Source organism: Octopus bimaculoides, chromosome 16, assembly GCF_046866305.1.
Source record: "Octopus bimaculoides isolate indiv1 chromosome 16, ASM4686630v1, whole genome shotgun sequence".
NCBI classification, from domain to species: Eukaryota; Metazoa; Mollusca; class Cephalopoda; order Octopoda; family Octopodidae; genus Octopus; species Octopus bimaculoides.
The window spans coordinates 15599721-15618035 of record NC_142943.1 but is presented as its reverse complement, the minus strand read 5'-3'; the positions used below and the strand labels follow the sequence as shown (position 1 = coordinate 15618035).

At 38.2% G+C, this 18315-nt stretch overlaps 1 protein-coding gene across 1 annotated transcript in view; it reads left to right on the top strand.

Annotated features, from left to right (window-relative positions):
* LOC106877076 (uncharacterized) overlaps window positions 1–10112 on the top strand; it is a 272305-nt gene extending 262193 nt beyond the window's left edge. The window contains exons 30-31 of the mRNA XM_052973794.2: window positions 6296–6487; window positions 9315–10112. Of these exons, the coding sequence (XP_052829754.1) occupies window positions 6296–6487; window positions 9315–9826 (704 nt within the window). The 3' untranslated portion in view covers window positions 9827–10112. The remainder of the gene's footprint in view (window positions 1–6295; window positions 6488–9314) is intronic.
* Window positions 10113–18315: the final 8203 nt, after the last annotated feature.

Below are 18315 nucleotides of genomic sequence, written 5' to 3'. Positions count from 1 at the left end.
AATATGATGAAAAGCAGAGAAATAGGATAAATATTTTTATTCTCTCTTTCTCTCTCTCTCTCTCTCTCTCTCTCTCTCTCTCTCCTTGTCCAGCTGATTTCTCATGTTTATTTGATATTATGTATGTATGATAAGTAGATTAGTATGAACTTTATGTTTTATGTTGATTAAAACAGTATGATTTTTTTTATATGCTCCTAAGTTTATATGATAATATATAGCTTGAAAAGTTTATTTATGATATTATGTGGCTTAGATTGTATTAATAATAATAGTTATACTACTGAGGAACCCACAAGAACCTTGACCTATTTTATGACCAAACCCAGCAGTAAATACCTAAATGGCCAAGGTAATCTTCATGTCACAAGGAAATACAACTATTTATAGTAACACCAACACCTCCTAAAGGGCTCCTATTCAGTCAGTCTCATAGTTTTCTTCGGATGATCTTTGAATGACTGTCAAAGAAGCTGCAGCGACAATTAACACCAAGATGCACATTTAACAGTATGCAGTGGTTGCAGCTGAAACATGCATAAGTCTATGTGAAGAATGATGTAAATCACTGTATAATAAAATATCGGCTGTGCAAATCTCTGTTTCCATCATCTTCATTAATTTCATTATATATATATATATATATATATATATATTTATATTGCACCAGTTTTCTAATTGATAAAGTCAGCAAAGTTGTTTAATAACTGCATTTGAAGTAATCAAGGTTTGAATGAGCACACATATTTTGAAACAACTGCATAACCAAGGCGAGATAATTAACTACACAGCAAGTATAGGCACTCCCTTGGTTACGACGACGAGTGTTCCAGTTGATCCGATCAACAGAACAGCCTGCTCGTGAAATTAACATGCAAGTGGTTGAGCACTCCACAGACGTAGTTCTCAGGGAGATTCAGCATGACACAGAGTATGACAAGGTTGGCCCTTTGAAATACAGGTACAACAGAAACCGGAAGAAAGAGTGAGAGAAAGTTGTGGTGAAAGAGTACAGCAGGGTTCATCACCACCCTCTGCTGGAGCCTCGTGGAACTTTTGGTGTTTTCGCTCAATAAACACTCACAACACCCAGTCTGGGAATCGAAACCACAATCCTAAGACTGCGAGTCTGCTACCCTAACCACTGGGCCATTGCGCCTCCACACAAGTATAGGTGGTATTTTACAAATGTCGAAAGTTTCAATAGAATGAGTTGTGGTCTGTCTGGCGGTTTATCTTTAATTTCTTCTAAGATGTACTTTGTAAAATGCAATCATAATGAAAAACATCTTACTTCGGTACTTATACAATTCCAAGATGTTCTTAGCTTCTCCTTATTAAATATCTTAGTATACTTATAGTTGCTGGGAAAGTGATTATCTTAGAAGAATAAAAATCTTGTAATTATATTTGCTTTAACATCTATAGAGAAAGATGAAGCAAACCATAAAATATTGCACGACCTATTCTTACAACTAGATGGTTGAGTTATATATAGGCATCGATCAGTCTTGAGAGGCTATGGATGTGTGTCTAGAGAATTTTATATTGGCTGTTGATAGTGGTGCAGCATCTGCTGTGGATGAAAAGGCCCACACAAGAGTGACAGTCCTGCATGCAACAATTGCAGTTGAAGAAGCTCTCCACCAGTGCCACTGGCTTTCCTTTTTTTCAAGTGTGCTTTTCTTCAGTGGCAAGTTCTAGTTTCTCTTCCCCTCACTTCATCCCCTTGTATACTACTTGTCCATTTGCAACTTTCTCTCATCTCAGGATGTTCTTGAAACAAAGATGAGGTCATCCTCATGCTCTTATGCCGGTGGCCAGTTCCCCATATAGTAGGCCTTTTGAGATCCTCCCATCCGGCATGCAATATACATGACCAAGCCAGCATAGATGACACTGTTGGAGCAGGGTGAATATGCTGGGTATCTTGGCACTGTTGAGAACTTCAGTGCTGGTGTCTCCTCTGTCAGTCCACTTGATATCCAAGATGCATCTCAGACTACAAAGGTGGAGGATGTTGAGACACCGCCCCTGTTTGGAGTAGAGGCTCCATGTTTCACTGCCATAAAGCAGTGTGCTGAGGATGCACACCTTAGAGACAGCAGTCTGGGGAGGAGGCAGACACCATCAGCTGTTGTTCCAAATGCATGCTTCAGCATGACTATGAAGATGCCAAGTAGTGGAGGAAAGCACACAGCTCTCCTTCACACTGCTGCATATGTTGAATGCCTCCAAAGAAGAGTCATCAAATTGAACGATACCTTTCATATCTGCATAAAACGATTGGACAATCCTGAGAAATCTTCAAGGATAGCCAATCTTGGCAAGGATTTTGATGCCTTAGTAGCTATTGCAGTTGCTTCTATCCCCTTCATTCCTATAGGTGATTTTGTCGCAGTCTCTCATGTCTGGTGAGACCGTTCCCTCCTTCTAGCACTGATACAGTAGGTTCAGCAAGTGGCTGAGTAGCACTCCCTTGGCACACCTGATGATCACTGGTAGGATGCTGTCCAATCCTGGTGCCTCCACAGTGGGCAAGCCATCAATAGCACTGCTCAGTTCTTCAGCAGTTGGTAATGTGTCCAGCTCCTCCATGATGGGTAGGTGTTCCATGGTGTCTAGTGCACTATCTGAGATGTTGTTTTCCTTGGTGTAGAGTTCAGAGTAATGTTCCACCCATCTCTCCAACTGCTTTCTTTTGCCCTTGATGACTTCCCCTTTTCTGAATTTGAGTGGGTTAAGCCAACAGCTTTTTGCTCTGGGTTGGGCCAATGGCTTTCTTGATACCTTCATTCATACATTCCATGAGTGTTACCTGTGTCAAACGACAGTAGGATGCCTTCACATTGTTGTAACCAGTAGTCATTTGCACAACATCTTGCTGTTTCCTGCATGACTTGCTGACTTCCACCTACCAGCATTGCCCTGTAGCTGGAGGGTTATAAAAGGTTTTATCTGTATGCCTTATTATAATATGGGTATACCTTTCCAAATATTTCTCTAGATGAAGGAAGACATTTGATTCTACAACTTATGTTAGGAATTATCTTAAATATAAAAGGTAGGTGGTAAGAAGGTTTATAAATATAATTTTAGGTATTTGTTGGGTTTATGGAAGGATTTATAGGGAATAGTCTTTAGGTCTAAGGAAATGTCTAAACTGTCAGTCCTTGTTAGGTTAGTATCAGTACATATTCTAAGTAAGTCCTAAAGAACTAAAGGTAGAAATCCTTGTATATACACAATTGAATATTTACCTTTGTAAAAGCTAGGACATGCTGACGGCCTATCCAGGTTAATACCCAGAAATGGCAAACCATTCAAGGATACAGTAATAGCAGCCCTAAGATCTGAAGGGGAAATTAAACACATAATGTGGAACATTGTATGAGAGTTACCAATAACTCTGGAGGACATAAAGTGACACGTGTCAAAAGATAAGTTCATTAATGAAACAAAGAAAAGTCTGTGGTCAGCTGAAGAAAACAAAAATAGGTTCGGTAAGAAAAACAGCAACAGGTAAACATATATTCAACATGCAACGGTATACTGTTGTATGGCCAAAGGGTAGTGATACCTGAGACTCTACAAAAAAGAATGCTGAAAGAATTCCATATTGGACATCCAAGAATCACAAGGATGAAAGCGCTTATGCGCAGTTACATGTATTGGCCGAAGATGGGCAAGGAAGTTGAAAGCATAGTAAAAGGCTACAGAGGATGTGCTCTGGCAGAATAATTGCCTACTCAAAGATGGGATCCTTGACCAGAAGTAAAAAGTCCATGGACAAGACTACACATCGAATTTGCAGGTCCATTAAATGGTTATTACTACTTAGTTGTAGTTGACAGTTTTATAAAATGGCTGGAAATAGTTAAGTGCAAAAGACCAACTGCTCAATTGTAATAATCAGATGTGATTGTTTCTGAGAATGGAACACAATTTGTGTCCAGTGAATTTAGAATATTCTGCAAAATGTTCTTGGTAGAACATAAAACAATAGTGCCTTACCCAGATAAGGGTAATAGATAGGCAGAGTAGTTTCTTGACACTTTTTAAAAGAGCTTTCAGAAAAGCAAAGAAGGAAGTCACAGACGAAGTCACTCTGCAGCAATTCCTAAGGGTATGCAGGGTGACACTGAACCCCAATACACTAGCAGGAAGCTCACCAGCAGAACTGATGTTCACCGGGAAGGTGAAATCAATTTTTGATAAACTGTTACCTAGTGAGGAAAGAAAAAGTGCCAGAAAGACATATCAAAATTTTTCAAAATTGGGTGTAAGTACATAGGAAAAATGATGTACGGGGTAAAAAGCAAAAAAAATATTGGAAAAAGACACAGAAGAGATTCATTGAAAATGAACTAGATAGATTGGAAGAACTCATGGAATGGCTATATGACATATTCCAGGTATCAACACCATTACAGGTGGTTGAACCCATATGTACAAGTGAAAGATAAAAAAAGAGAGCACAAAGTTCCTACAATTAAATGCCAAAAAGAAAAAATATGAAGTTGAAAAAAACACTAAAAAGGGAGGAGGGGTGAATAAAGTAAGTAAAATAAAATTACTTGCTTCCCAAAGATAAAAAAAACCTAAAAAGGAAGATGTTGTAGTGAAATGGTACACCCCTTTCTATGTATAAAATCAGACAGTCATTGTAGAAGTCAGTCAGCAGTAGCAGAGTCATTGTATGAGTTTCTCAGTTGGAATCAGTGTCAGTTATATGATATATACAAGTTCAAGTTACCGTCAAGGTAGATGTTTCAAAGTCATTGACTTGTGCAGTTATCAGCAATAGCATGATAGACAAGTCAAAGATAATAAGACGCGGAAATACCGCCACAACATAATAGTGGCAACAAGAATATTACAGTGTCGACAATAACATACAAGTGGACAAGGATCCACATTATAACAATAAGCTTTTGCACATGCACATAAACTGTAGCCTGGTCCTGAACACTTCCCTTTGGCTGGAGACAGTATAAAATAGGTCACTATATATCACTGCACGCCTATCTATTAACCTTATCTGGGTAAGGCACTATTGTTTTATGTTCTACCAGGAACATTTTGCAGAATATTCTAAATTCACTGGACACAAATTGTGTTCCATTCTCAGAAACAATCACATCTGGTATGCCGAATCTTGTGAATAATTTTTTAAAAAATAATATACAGGATACACAAACACAAATATGTGTGTATATATATGTCATGCAGTTGTGGGCTAAGTTCCATTGTGCAGCACCTTGGGAAAGTGTCATGTTTTAGGTTTTGATTTATAATTTTATTGCAGGATTACCTATGTTTTAATGCTGCAAAGCAGTTGACTGAACATTTCCATTTTGTTTACAAATATCTCATAATGTCAGAAAGTAAACTAGAAAAATGTGAGGGACTTATTATATAAAGATTTTATAATGGTCATTTACCATCAGTACATAAGATAAATTTTGGAAAATCATTATTGAATTGCTAAGTTAACTGACTACAAAACTTGTGAGATATTACCAAATATTTGTATTGGTTTCAGAATATTGTTGAGAATTTCAGCTTCTGTAGCATCAGCAGAAAGATCTTTTGGCAGACTCCAGCATATCAGAAACTTTTTAAGGTTTATCATTTATCAAGACTGCATATTGTATCAAACATTATCAGAAAAATTTATTTTTAATAGTGCTATTAGAAATTTAACTGGTTAAAAAAAAAAAAAATCATTCATTAGCTGATTTGACTTACTGCTATTTTGTATAAAATATATTGCCTCCTGGTCATTCTGCTTGCACAGAGAATGAAGAATATACAAAGTTTACAAGTCATATTCATACAGTCTGAGATTAGCCTTTATATTCAAATATGCTTTACTTTGTTCATATATTATCATAACCATATTTTTCTACAAAGAAGGAAAAAATACACCTTTAAAATTTCATGTTGTGTTTACTATTATCTTTATTGACAAGGCTTAAAGATTTAATGTTCATTTGGAATTTTAATCTTCAAATTTGAGCAGTTTTGTTCTACCTTTCTGACAGTATTTTTAACTCTGTCACATCATAAAATAAGGTTGTGAATACTACAGGGTAAAATCATGAACTCTGCTTAAAAATATCAAAATCTTTTTGAGGTTTACCATTTCTTGGTTCTGATTTGTAATAAACCTCACAACCATATAATTGGTTATGGTTGGGTTGTTAAAAAATATTTTGTCAATTAAAGAAACCAAACAATTTGCCATTGTCAAAATTTTACTTCAGTCGGTACAATCAATTTCTCTTTGTAGATGCTCCCTCAACACAAGGACAGAATATGGAATTGAATAGGAGATCTGAAAAACATATGAGCAGCAGTTTATTGGAAAACTCTCAAACTAATAATTCTGAAACAGTAAACCAAAAGACTTCACTTAGGCGAAAACGATCTAATGAAGACCTTGAGGGGCCAAAGGCTAAAAGATACCCACAGCCTAATTTTGGTAAAATTCAACTTTTCTTGCCTCCAAGAAGTAAGGTGGAGTGGAGGTTCCGCTAGGTTCCTCACAAGCAAAGAGCACAGGTACAAGATTTTCTGGGCAGGGAACACTGACGGGGTCGGGGGTGTGGGTATACTTCTTGCGGAGAAATGGGTTGATAAGGTAATCGAGGTAGTCAGAGTATGCAACAGAATACTTAAGATTAGATTAGTGCTTCATCATGGGTTAGCAACCATTATCTCGGCCTATGCCCCTCAACCGGGGCTATCTGATGACCGATTTTATGACTCACTCTTGCAGACTACCTCGTTGATGAATGACAGGGACCTTCTCTTTGTGGCTGGTGACTTCACTGGACATGTTGGATAACATGCAGGGGGTTTCCATGGCATACATGGAAGCTATGGTTTTGGTTCCCACAATGAGGGGGGAACCAGACTGCTGGAGTTCTGCGATGCAAATGATCTTATGGTTCGCAATACCAACTTCAGGAAACCTTCCAGTCACCTAGTCACCTATCATTCTGACAAACACACTAGCCAAATTGACTACATCCTCGCCAGAACAAAGAGAAAGATGGCTGCTTATAAATACCAAAACCTTTCCAGGCGAAGAATGTACCCCTCAACATAGACTAGTAGTTAGCGACTTCAGGTCAGGAGCTCCTCTATGCTGGTGACCTTGCGCTAACTGCTGAGTCACTATCAGAACCAGAGGAGAAGTTTTAGGTGTGGAAGCAAGGATTAGAATCGAAGGGCCTTAGAGTCAACTTAGCTAAAACCAAAGTCCTAATAAGTAGGAAGGCAGACAAACCACAAACCCCATCAGGTAGATGGCCCTGCTTGATCTGGAGAAAAGGCGTAGGTAGAAACTCTATAAGATGTACCCAGTGTAAGCTATGGACACATAAGAGGTGCAGCAATATCAAAGGAAGGCTAACTAGGAAGATAGTTTTTGTATGTGGCAGATGCTCAGGAGCAATAAACACTGAAAATGTGCAGAGAACAACTTCTGTCACATTCCAGGGAGAAAAACTAGAAGTAGTTGATAGCTTCTGTTACCTCGGTGACCAAGTCAGTAGCCGGAATGGGTGCACTGAAAGTGTAGCTGCTAGAATAAGAATAGCTTGGGCAAAGTTCAGAGAGCTCCTGGTGACAAAGGGCCTCTCGCTCAGAGTAAAAGGTAGATTGTATGATGCATGTGTACGAACAGCCATGCTACATGGCAGTGAAACATGGGCTATGACTGCTGAGGACATGCGTAAGCTTGCAAGGAACGAAGCCAGTATGCTCTGCTGGATGTGTAATGTCAGTGTGCATACTCAACAGAGCATAAGTGCCTTGAGAGAAAAGTTGGACCTAAGAACCATCAGATGTGGTGTGCAAGGGAGATGACTGCGCTAGTATGGTCATGTGATGCGAATGGATGAGGATAGCTGTGTGAAAAAGTGTCACAACCTAGTGGTTGAGGGAAACTGTGGAAAAGGTAGGACCAGGAAGACCTGGGATGAGGTGATGAAGCACGACCTTCGAACATTAGGCCTCATCGAGGCAATGACTAGTGACCGAGACCTTTGGAAATATGCTGTGTTTGACAAGACCCGGTAAGCCAAGTGAGACCAAAACCCGTGGCTTATGCCAGTGGTGCAACCAGCCCACTTAGGTGTACCTTTCTTTCATTGGACACTAAACTCTGCTTGTGAAGACCTGTTGAGGCAAGTGAAATTGAAATCAAATTTGATGACAGCACCGCATGACTGGCATCCATGCTAGTGGAGCGCTAAGAGCACCATCTGAGCAGGATCATTGCCAGGGCCACTAACTGGCCCCCATGCCAGTGGCATGTAAAAAGCACCATTCGAGCGTGATCGTTACCAGCATCGCCTTACTGGCACTTGTGCCGGTGGTACGTGAAAAACAACATTCGAGCGAGGGAGTTGCCAGTGCCACTGGACTGGCTCCTGTGCAGGTGACACGTAAAAGCATCATTTGAGTATGGCTGGTGGCATGTAAAAATACCCACCACACTCTCAGAGTGGTTGGCGTTATAGGAAGGGTATCCAGCTGTAGAAACTCTGCCAGATCAGATTGGAGCCTGGTGCAGCCATCTGGCTCACCAGTTCCCAGTCAAACCATCCAACCCATACCAGCATGGAAAGTGGACGTTAAACGATGATGGTGATGTTGAATTCATTTTAAATTGCTATGGGCACTGCCTGTAATTTTACAATTTTCATACCCATTAATATATAAAGCTTAAATTCCATTTTTCAAATAATTGCTATTAATTATATCTGATTGATATTTCATTTCGTTTAAATTTCTGACTATCATGAATTAGCTAAAATACCTAAGAAGACAATACTCACCATCTGAAGATATCAGATCATGGCCCACAATGAAGTTCCTATCATCATTGCTGAATGTCTATTTTCCATGCTGGCATGGGCTAGACAGTTTGATTGGGGACTGGCAAGCCAGGAGGCCGCACCAGGCTCCAATCTGATCTGGCAATGTTTCTACAGCTGGATGCCCTTCCTAACGTCAACCACTCTGGGAGTGTACTGGGTGCTTTTTACGTGCCACCGGCACAGGAGCCAGTCAGGCGGCACTGGCATCAGCCATGTTTGAATGGTGCTATTTATGTGCTGGTCATCTGCTCAATCAGCATATACACAAATTTAGAAAATTTATATGATAATTATAGGACTCTCTCTACTCTAATTCAGTTACAAGAACATGTTCTGATTAACAGCAATAGTTGCCCCGTTGTGCTCTGTGAAAGTCAGTATTTGTAGTTATAATTATTTCTGTCTTTTTTCTTTTGTTAGATTTCCCAGTTTGGTTAGAAGGCTGTAAAGATCTTGAATACAAGGAACTAGCAAGAGGGAATGAATTGAACATACCAGAACAGTACAATATTGATCCTGATTCAACAGACTGCAATGTCATGACAGCACGTTGGGGTGAACATCTGGTGTTTAATTATTTATTGCAACAGAAAAGCCGAGCTGAGAGTTTTATCTACAGTATCAGTTGGATGAATGAGCTACAAGAAACGGGACAACCATATGACATAAAAGTTGTACTGAAAAAGACAGATGAAAATGGAAGCCAACATTTCCATGAGGAATATATTGAAGTGAAAAGTACTCTTTCAGAAAAGAAATCAATTTTTGAAATATCTAACAAAGAATTAGAATTTGCTAATCAAAAACTGGCCAATTATCATCTGTACAGAGTGTTCAATGCTGGCAATAGCAACAATGTCCGGCTACTTAAGATTGAGAATCTTGCTTTGTACATTAAGCAGAAAAAAATTCATCTCTGTCTCATTATTTAAAACCATAGAGTTTCTTATATCGACAGGAAAATTAACTGCAACATCCGTCAGTCTCATAAACTCATACAAACACATATGGTCATGCACACATATATGCAGAAGCAAATTAACACAGTTTAAATACATAAAACCTTCACCAGAACTTTTACATGTTGCTTTCAATTCAAACACAAGGATATAAAACCATAAAATCCCTTCATGTGTCTAACATTTTTATATAAGATATCTGAATAATTTTTATACAAGGTTTTTTGGTGTTTTAAATTTTTTAATTTTCTCAGTGTTATATTGTGATTCTTACTTAATCATTAGAAATTATGAGTAAGTGATGCGTTGTTTTCAGTGTCACCACATTTGTATTTACTTCACATATTTTTTAAATGTTGCTCTCAGTCTTTCTACATTGAGTGTAGAACAGACTGTGAATGTAACAATTAAAAGAAAATAATTGATAGCAATGCTTTCTCAGTATAAATCTTGCAATCCTATTAGACACTGGAAATTCTGATGAAATGTAGGTAATCATCATCATTCAACATTCCTTTTTCATTGCAGGCATGGGTTGAATAGTTTAGTAGGAACCGAGAAGCCAGAGGACTGTACCAAACTTCAATATCTGCTTTGGCATGGTTTCTACTGCTGGATGCTTTTCCTAATGCCAACCACTTAACAGAATGTACTAAATGGGGTTTCTTTTTTTTTTTCACTACCATCAGTGAGGTCGCCAAGTACTCACAAACCAAGACCACTCAACTGAGTATGTAACAGTATTGAAGGAGGTGGAAGTTTGATGTCTTGCTGAAGATGAAAATACAATACTTCCCCAGCTAGAAAGAAAGAGAAAAATGGTGAGGGTGTTTATGAGAGAGAGAAAGAGAGTAGGGATAGAAGAACAGAAAGAGTAGGTGGATAGATAAGTTCATGTGAATGTGAATAGTATGATATAGATGCAGTAAATATCAATTGAGTTGGGGAATATAAAAATATAACTAGTGCATGAATGAAACCAGCTAATAATGATATAATGTTCATTGCGGTACATTACGCATGTGGTTTTTACTTGTTGTCGTGTCACTTTCACTCACTTAAGTTCAATACAGGTAAGCAGATGTCTCATGGGTGTTTTCTTAAATATTTACAAGATAATGATTCCTGGCTATCAATTTTCTATCTCAGAACTGAATTTGCATTCCAATAGACTCATTAATTTGGAAGTTGCATAACTAACATCAGAAAAAGCATTCTTAGATATGCTTTCATTTCCTCTATTGATGTAATGAAGGTGGTGTTGCCCTATTGACTTGCATACCTTGTCATCACTCATCCTGACAAAAAAGTTCATTCTGAAAAAAAGTTGAAGATTATAGTCAATGGGCTTTACTTCTAAGTTTAAAGGTTTAATAGGGCCCATATCACTAACAAAAACATTGATGCAATGATCAATTATATGATAACACCACTCTTGCTCAGAATCAGTATCACTTACATTGCAGATGTGATACTGAAATACCACTTCAAGTTTTCTCCAAGTCCAAGTTCTCTGTAATTAAATTATTGATAAATAAAAATAAATAAATCTCTTCGAAAAGGATGGCTCCCTCACAGACAGTCCAACTAGGATCAGTGAGATACTGAATGAGCAATTCAAAAGTGTCTTCACCACTCCATTGGAGCACAGACAAGTGAACAAACCAGTGGACTTCTTTGCTACCTCCCCCATAACCAGGGAGGCAGTTACGATGGAATACATCAACATTAGCGAAGAAGATGTACTACTAGCTATACATGAAGTGGACACGAACTCAACTGCTGGCCCTGATGGTTTCCCAGCAATCCTCCTTAAATCGTGTAAGCATGCCCTGGCAAAACCCCTCCAGATCCTCTTCCAGAGCTTTCTCGCAAACGGAAGACTGCGAAGCAAACTGAAGGAGGGAATAATATGCCCAATCCATAAAGGGGGAAGCAGAGCAGATGCCAAAAACTATAGGCCTATCTCTCTGACTTCACACATCAGCAAAGTCATGGAAAGGATAATCAGAGGAAAACTGATCGCATTCCTTGAAGAAAATAAATTGCTGAGTGATACCCAACATGGCTTTCGACCAGGTAGAAGCTGCCTGACCCAGCTCTTACAACATTACGACTGGGTGTTGAGGCAGTTACTCAACAACTCAAATGTGGACGTAATATACCTTGATTTTGCAAAAGCTTTTGACAAAGTGGATCATGGTGTGATATGCCACAAACTGCGTGATCTTGGCATAGCTGGAAAACTTGGAGAGTGGTTACATGACTTTCTGAAAGATAGAAGTCAGGCAGTAGTGGCTAATGGAGCCACCTCTATGAGAACACAAATAATGAGCGGTGTTCCACAGGGCACTGTCTTGGGACCATTGCTTTTTATAGTCGCTCTCTCAGATATGCCTTCAAGTGCCCGGATAGCCACTCTTGCAAGCTACGCAGACGATACAAAAGTCTCGCAGAAAATACAGAACTCCAGTGATGTTGCACACCTGCAGCAGGAATTGGACTCAGTTTACAGATGGGCTGAGGACAATAATATGCAGTTTAATGCTGAAAAATTCCAAGCCCTGCGCTACCAACGTCCAAAACTGAACATTAAACTTACAGAGTACACTGGTCCACAGGGAATCTCAATCCCAGAGCCTAAATCAGTGAAAGACCTGGGTATCGACATGAGTGATGATACCTCTTTCCAAGTGCACATTACCAGAATGGCAACAAAGTGCAGACGATTGGCTGGGTGGATCCTGAGAACATTCAGAACCAGAGATAAGGAAACCATGATGATACTCTGGAGGACATTCGTCCTCAGCCGCCTGGATTACTGCTCACAGCTGTGGTCACCCACCAGTCTGAAATTAACAGCAGACCTTGAAGCAATCCAGAGGAGATTCACAAAGAAGATTGTCTCTTTGCAACAGCTCAGCTACTGGGAAAGGCTGAAACAGCTAAGACTCTACTCCCTGGAGAGAAGGCGGGAGAGGTATGCAGTAATATACATCTGGAAGATCCTGGAAGGAATTGTGCCAAATTTTGGCATTGAAAGCTACACCAATGCCAGAACGGGACGACACTGTATAGTGCCAAAGATCCCAGCAATGCCATCGCGCTTCAGGACCAGTTACTGCAACAGCTTGGGATTCAGGGGCCCACAGCTTTTTAATATTCTCCCAAAGAGCCTGAGGAATCTGCACAAAGTAGATGTAGGAGTTTTTAAATCAAAGTTGGACCTCTTCCTATCGAGAGTCCCAGATGAACCTACCTCGCGGCAGGAGGTGCAAATGAGGGTTGCTAAATCAAACTCCATTCTTCACCAAGTGCCACATATTGTAAGAGGCTCCCTGTAATAACAGTGTAGCAACACGGTGGTGCATCAGCATGGCCGCAGCTCTAAGCTGAAACTTTAAAAAAAAAAAATTTAAAAAATCCCTAATGAATAATATTACCGAATTTTGACTCAACATTTGAAGTATTAAACTCAAAAATCAAAGCCAGAAAAATCTGTAGAAATTTACTCAATAAAATACAAAAAAATGCACATCATGCAAAGAGGAAGTCTATTGAAGGAAAATTCTAATATAATACTAAAGTTGGTTTCTCTCACAGTAGCTAATTTCTGTTTTTTAGCCCCAAACAACACTATCTGAATTAGTTATATTCAGTTCAGAACTCAGCAATAATTGTGAACATTTGCAGTACATGTCAGCATGGAAAGCAGGCATTAAAATGATGATGGTGATAGTCGTCATCATTGTTGTGATAAGCTAACAAAATCTTTCTGATAAAAATATAGCTGACAGTCTTTTTGTTTTTTAGAGTTGCCACTTTTAACGCCACTACTGTTTTACTGATGTTAGCCACTTACTGATTTTTAAGAAATCTATAACTTTCAGTGTTGTAAAGATATTTCTTTACAACACTGAAAGGATGAGTTGGGGAATTTCAAAGTGAATTCATTTTGAATGCCATAGTTGTTGATATTGTTTGACCTTTACTTGATTTTCTTTGTAATCTTTCTTTCATCTTATCTCCACTGCCAGTTAAAATTTATCATATTGTGTTATCACTACTTGTTTCAACATAATTTTCTCTTGAAAATTCACAGTAAAATATATTTGCTGTATACGTTATATGACATATACTGACATGTGAAGGCACATGGCTTAGCAGTTTGGATATTCGGCACACGTTGTCAGGTTGTGAGTTCAGTTCCCAGCAGCATGTGGTGTCCCTGCGCAAGACAGTTCATTTCACATTGCTCCAGTCCACTCAGCTGGCAAAAGTGAGTAGTACCTGTAATTCCAAGGGCCAACCTTGTCGCATTTTTGTCATGCTGAATTTCTCTGAGATATTCAACACTCTTTTAAAATTAGTTTTTCTACTTCTAATAATTTCACAGCATCTTCAGGTAGTATCAGCAATAAGAAACAAACAATTTCAGTAACTATTAATCCTACTCAAATATATAATTGTATATACTTTGAATGGTGAACATCACACAAGGTCTACTCTGTACTGTGCATAGATATCAACAATTAGTTATACTATTATTAAAAAATATATAGGTCTTACAGTAAACCCAGTGAAATTGTGATTCAACCCACACATCTACACTTTCAGACACTTTTTAGCAAAGTACATTTGGTTTTTGAAAATAAATAATTGAATTTTAACATTACAAGACCTACTTTTAGTTGGTGCTAATCTGTACAAAGATCTGAAGCTTGTGCATCTTCAGAAAACCTCTTATCCCCCTCCACATCAATAATATTCTTAATAAAAATTCTGATTTAATCTTTTTCTGTATTGTTTAACCCTTTTCAACTGTCATTCTGTTAGTCCTACATTTCAAATAACTCATGTTGATAGTATTTAAATAACTTATTTTTAATTTTAAATATTATTTATACAACATTCGCATAACTATGTCTCAGATATATTGTATAATCATTAATTTCTTGATATTTTCATCCATACATTTTCCTATTTTAGCTATGTTTAGTGGCTCATTTCATTGTGTTGCTATACAGGATTCAGTTTATTAAACAGGTTGAGAAATGTCAATGGTGTGTGCAGCTTTGTGCATATATGTTTTTGAAAATGTGAACAGCCTGGTCAGTTTTGTGTGTATAAGAATATATTCATAAATAATTTTATTACATAAATCTGGCCTCTGTTTTCCTGGATTTACAGTAATGCATCCACTACTTGTTGCATATTCTTGACTTTTTGCGCACTCCATCTGTCAACATTACAACTATTACATAATTCCAAGCCCCCAGAAATAGCTATCGGACTTGAAATACTATGCCTTCTCCCCTTAGTTTTCTGTAACTTTTGTACTCCATGCAAATCTGTTCTATAAATATATGAATATCTATATACTTATACATGATTGTTCAACTTTAGAGTAATTCCATTTTTTGTTTCTATTTTATATATCCTTCTATATATTTTATTTTATCTATCAAGCCCAAGTGTATTTATTTGCTTCATTTGCTCTCTCTCTATATATATGTGTGTGTGCGTGTATATGTATGTATATAGAATAAGAATAGGCTGGGCAAAGTTCAGAGAGCTTCTACCTCTGTTTGTAACAAGGGGTCTCTCTCTCAATGTGAATGCAGATTGTATGAAGCTTGTATACAAACAGCCATGCTACATGGCAGTGAAACGTGGGCTGTGACTATAGAGGACATGCAAAGAAATGAAGCTAGTATACTTCGCTGAATGTGCAATGTCAGTGTACATATACGACAGTGTAAGTTTCTTGAGAGAAAAATTGGGCATAAGAGGCATGAGATGAGGACAGCTGCATAAAGAAATGCTGATCTCTAACTGTGAAAGAAACTTGTAGAGGAGGTAGACCCAGGAAGACATGAGCCCCACAGAGGTGATGACAAGTGATCAAGGCCTTTGCCTATTTTCTGTGCTTGAGAAAACTCGTCAAACCAAAAGAAATCATAGTTTTGATTGGTGCTAGTGACACATAAAAGGCATCCACTACACTTTTTGAGTGGTTGGCTTTAGGAAGGGCATCCAGCTGTAGAAACCACACCAAAATCAGACTGGAACTGGTACAGCCCTCCAGCTTACCAGTTCCAGTCAAACTGTCTAACCCATGCCAGCATGGAAAACAGACACGAAATGATGAGGATGCTATATGTGTATATATATATCTGTATATATAAAAGGCAGGTTGTGTGTGTGTGTACGTGAATGTAATTTATGCACATCCACAAATTAGCAGACATGTCAGTTAAATTTTAGGACATTCATCACAACCCTAGCTGTATTTTCGTCAAATAATTTTCCCCCCGAGGCACCAGCGAATAGCGCTAAAAATAATTTTGAACCATAACTTCTAACAATTTTCAAGTCAGAGAAATACACCATCATTTGCAAACGTGAGTTAGGTCCTCTTCTAGCGACTGTAGAGAGAGATAACAGATTTTTAAAATCTTGTCTTTTTAGTGAGTGATTGACAGACAAAAACAGACAGGGGTTGTTATGTATGTATGTGTGAATGGCTTCAGTCACACACACACACAAACATGTATGTGTACAAAACACATGTATGCGATAGGTGTACATACGTGTGTGTGTGTATATATATACACACACAATATAAATGATATTCTCCATTTCTCCACAACTAATTTCCAAATTTGCTGAATCCATTGCTCTACTCATAGCGACATATAGCTGGTCGTGCGTGAACATGGGAGAGAGCAGAAGTTACCAGAGCAAAAATCCTAAGTGTTGACTATAGACATGCTCCTTCGCAAATGGTCAGCTATTATTTTGTAAACAATGTTTCGAAATTGTTCATGTTTTTGAAAGGAGAGATCTGACTCTCACATCTCTGCGGGATAAGGTAGGCCTCTGTATTCCTTTTACAAAACTTATGTCTGGGTACCAAATTTGCCTCAATTGATGATATTACTCGGGTAGGGGGGGACAAGGGCAAGGGCATACAAAGACCGTATGCAATAGGTGTACGTACGTATATGTTTGTGTGTGTGTTGCCCATATATATATACTTAGTTGTGATCTGAACATAACCGCTTCTGATACAGAGAATCGGGGGCCCTTTTGGGCATTCGATTTTCCTTGCTGGAAAGGTTCCCAACCCATAGGCAAAGAGGGGTTATATGATGGGGGGGGGGGGGTCAAAAGGGCTGGCATATGCAACCTGATCACCTCTGCCGATCAAACTCCCAACCCATGCGCTCCCATCACGACACTGATTCTGCAGAATTGGGCTGGGTATGAAAACCAACTTTAAAGTATAAATATAGATTTTTTGAATCAGCAATGTTGTGTTCGGTTAAGTCCTATTTGGGGTGAAAAATCAATAAACTGATTCCTTATGGAGTTTTCCATTTAATCAGGATAAAAAAATCAATAAACCGATTCCTTATAGGACTTCCCACTAAAATTGGTTACACCCCATTTTCAACCGTAACTTTTACCAATTTTGATGTATCTTGTTCAAACTTGATGCCAGCATTACTTAGGACTCATGGGATCTTTGAATGCTTTAAGTTCTCCAAAAATGACAGTGGTGCATCAGCATGGGCACATCTCTGAGCTGAAACTACAGAAAAAAAAAAATCGATGAGTGGAAAAAATCGATAAACCGATTCCTTATTGGATTTCCCAATCAAATTGTTTGCAACTCATTTTCAGCCAAAACTTTACCAATTTCAACGGATTTTGTTCAAATTTGACGTCGATGTTACTTAGTTTGGTTTGAAATAAAGAACTTGATTAGCTTAATAATCCTAACTTAATCCCGAGCAAAGCCGGGCTGTACTGCTAGTATATATATATATATATATATATATATATATACACACACACACACATGCACACAATTCGCTTCTTTCAATTTCCAGCTACCAAATTCACTTACAAGGTCAGCTTGGAGCTATAGAAAAAGACACTTGCCCAAGGTGTCACATAGCAGGGCTGAACCCAGAACCAAGTGGTTGCGAAGCAAATATCTTACCCCACAGCCATGCCTGCACTTTTAAGAATGATGAACTGCTTTAATCAGTTTTCAAACTTTGATGGGTTCTCATGAGCAGTGTTTTTGAACTATATATACAGTTCAAAATTATAGAAAAAACATAAACAGAGACTGGTGAGGGAACAACAAACAGGGTGTATTAGTTTGATGTTCAGGAAAAATACAAATCTTTGATGTTTCAAGCTTACACTCTTCTACAGAAAGAAATAAAGAGAGAGGAGAAAATGGAGAGTAAATTCATGTCTGAATTAGCAAAAGGGATTAATAAATCTAGGTATATATCTATAAAGCACTCAGAGTTAAATGAATTTGGCTAAATATATCCAATAATCAGATACCAATAAATGCAAATAGAATTAACATCCAAGGTAATTCTTCATGTATAATAAGTAAATCCAAATATCACAAGAATAAGAATGGAGAAAATCAC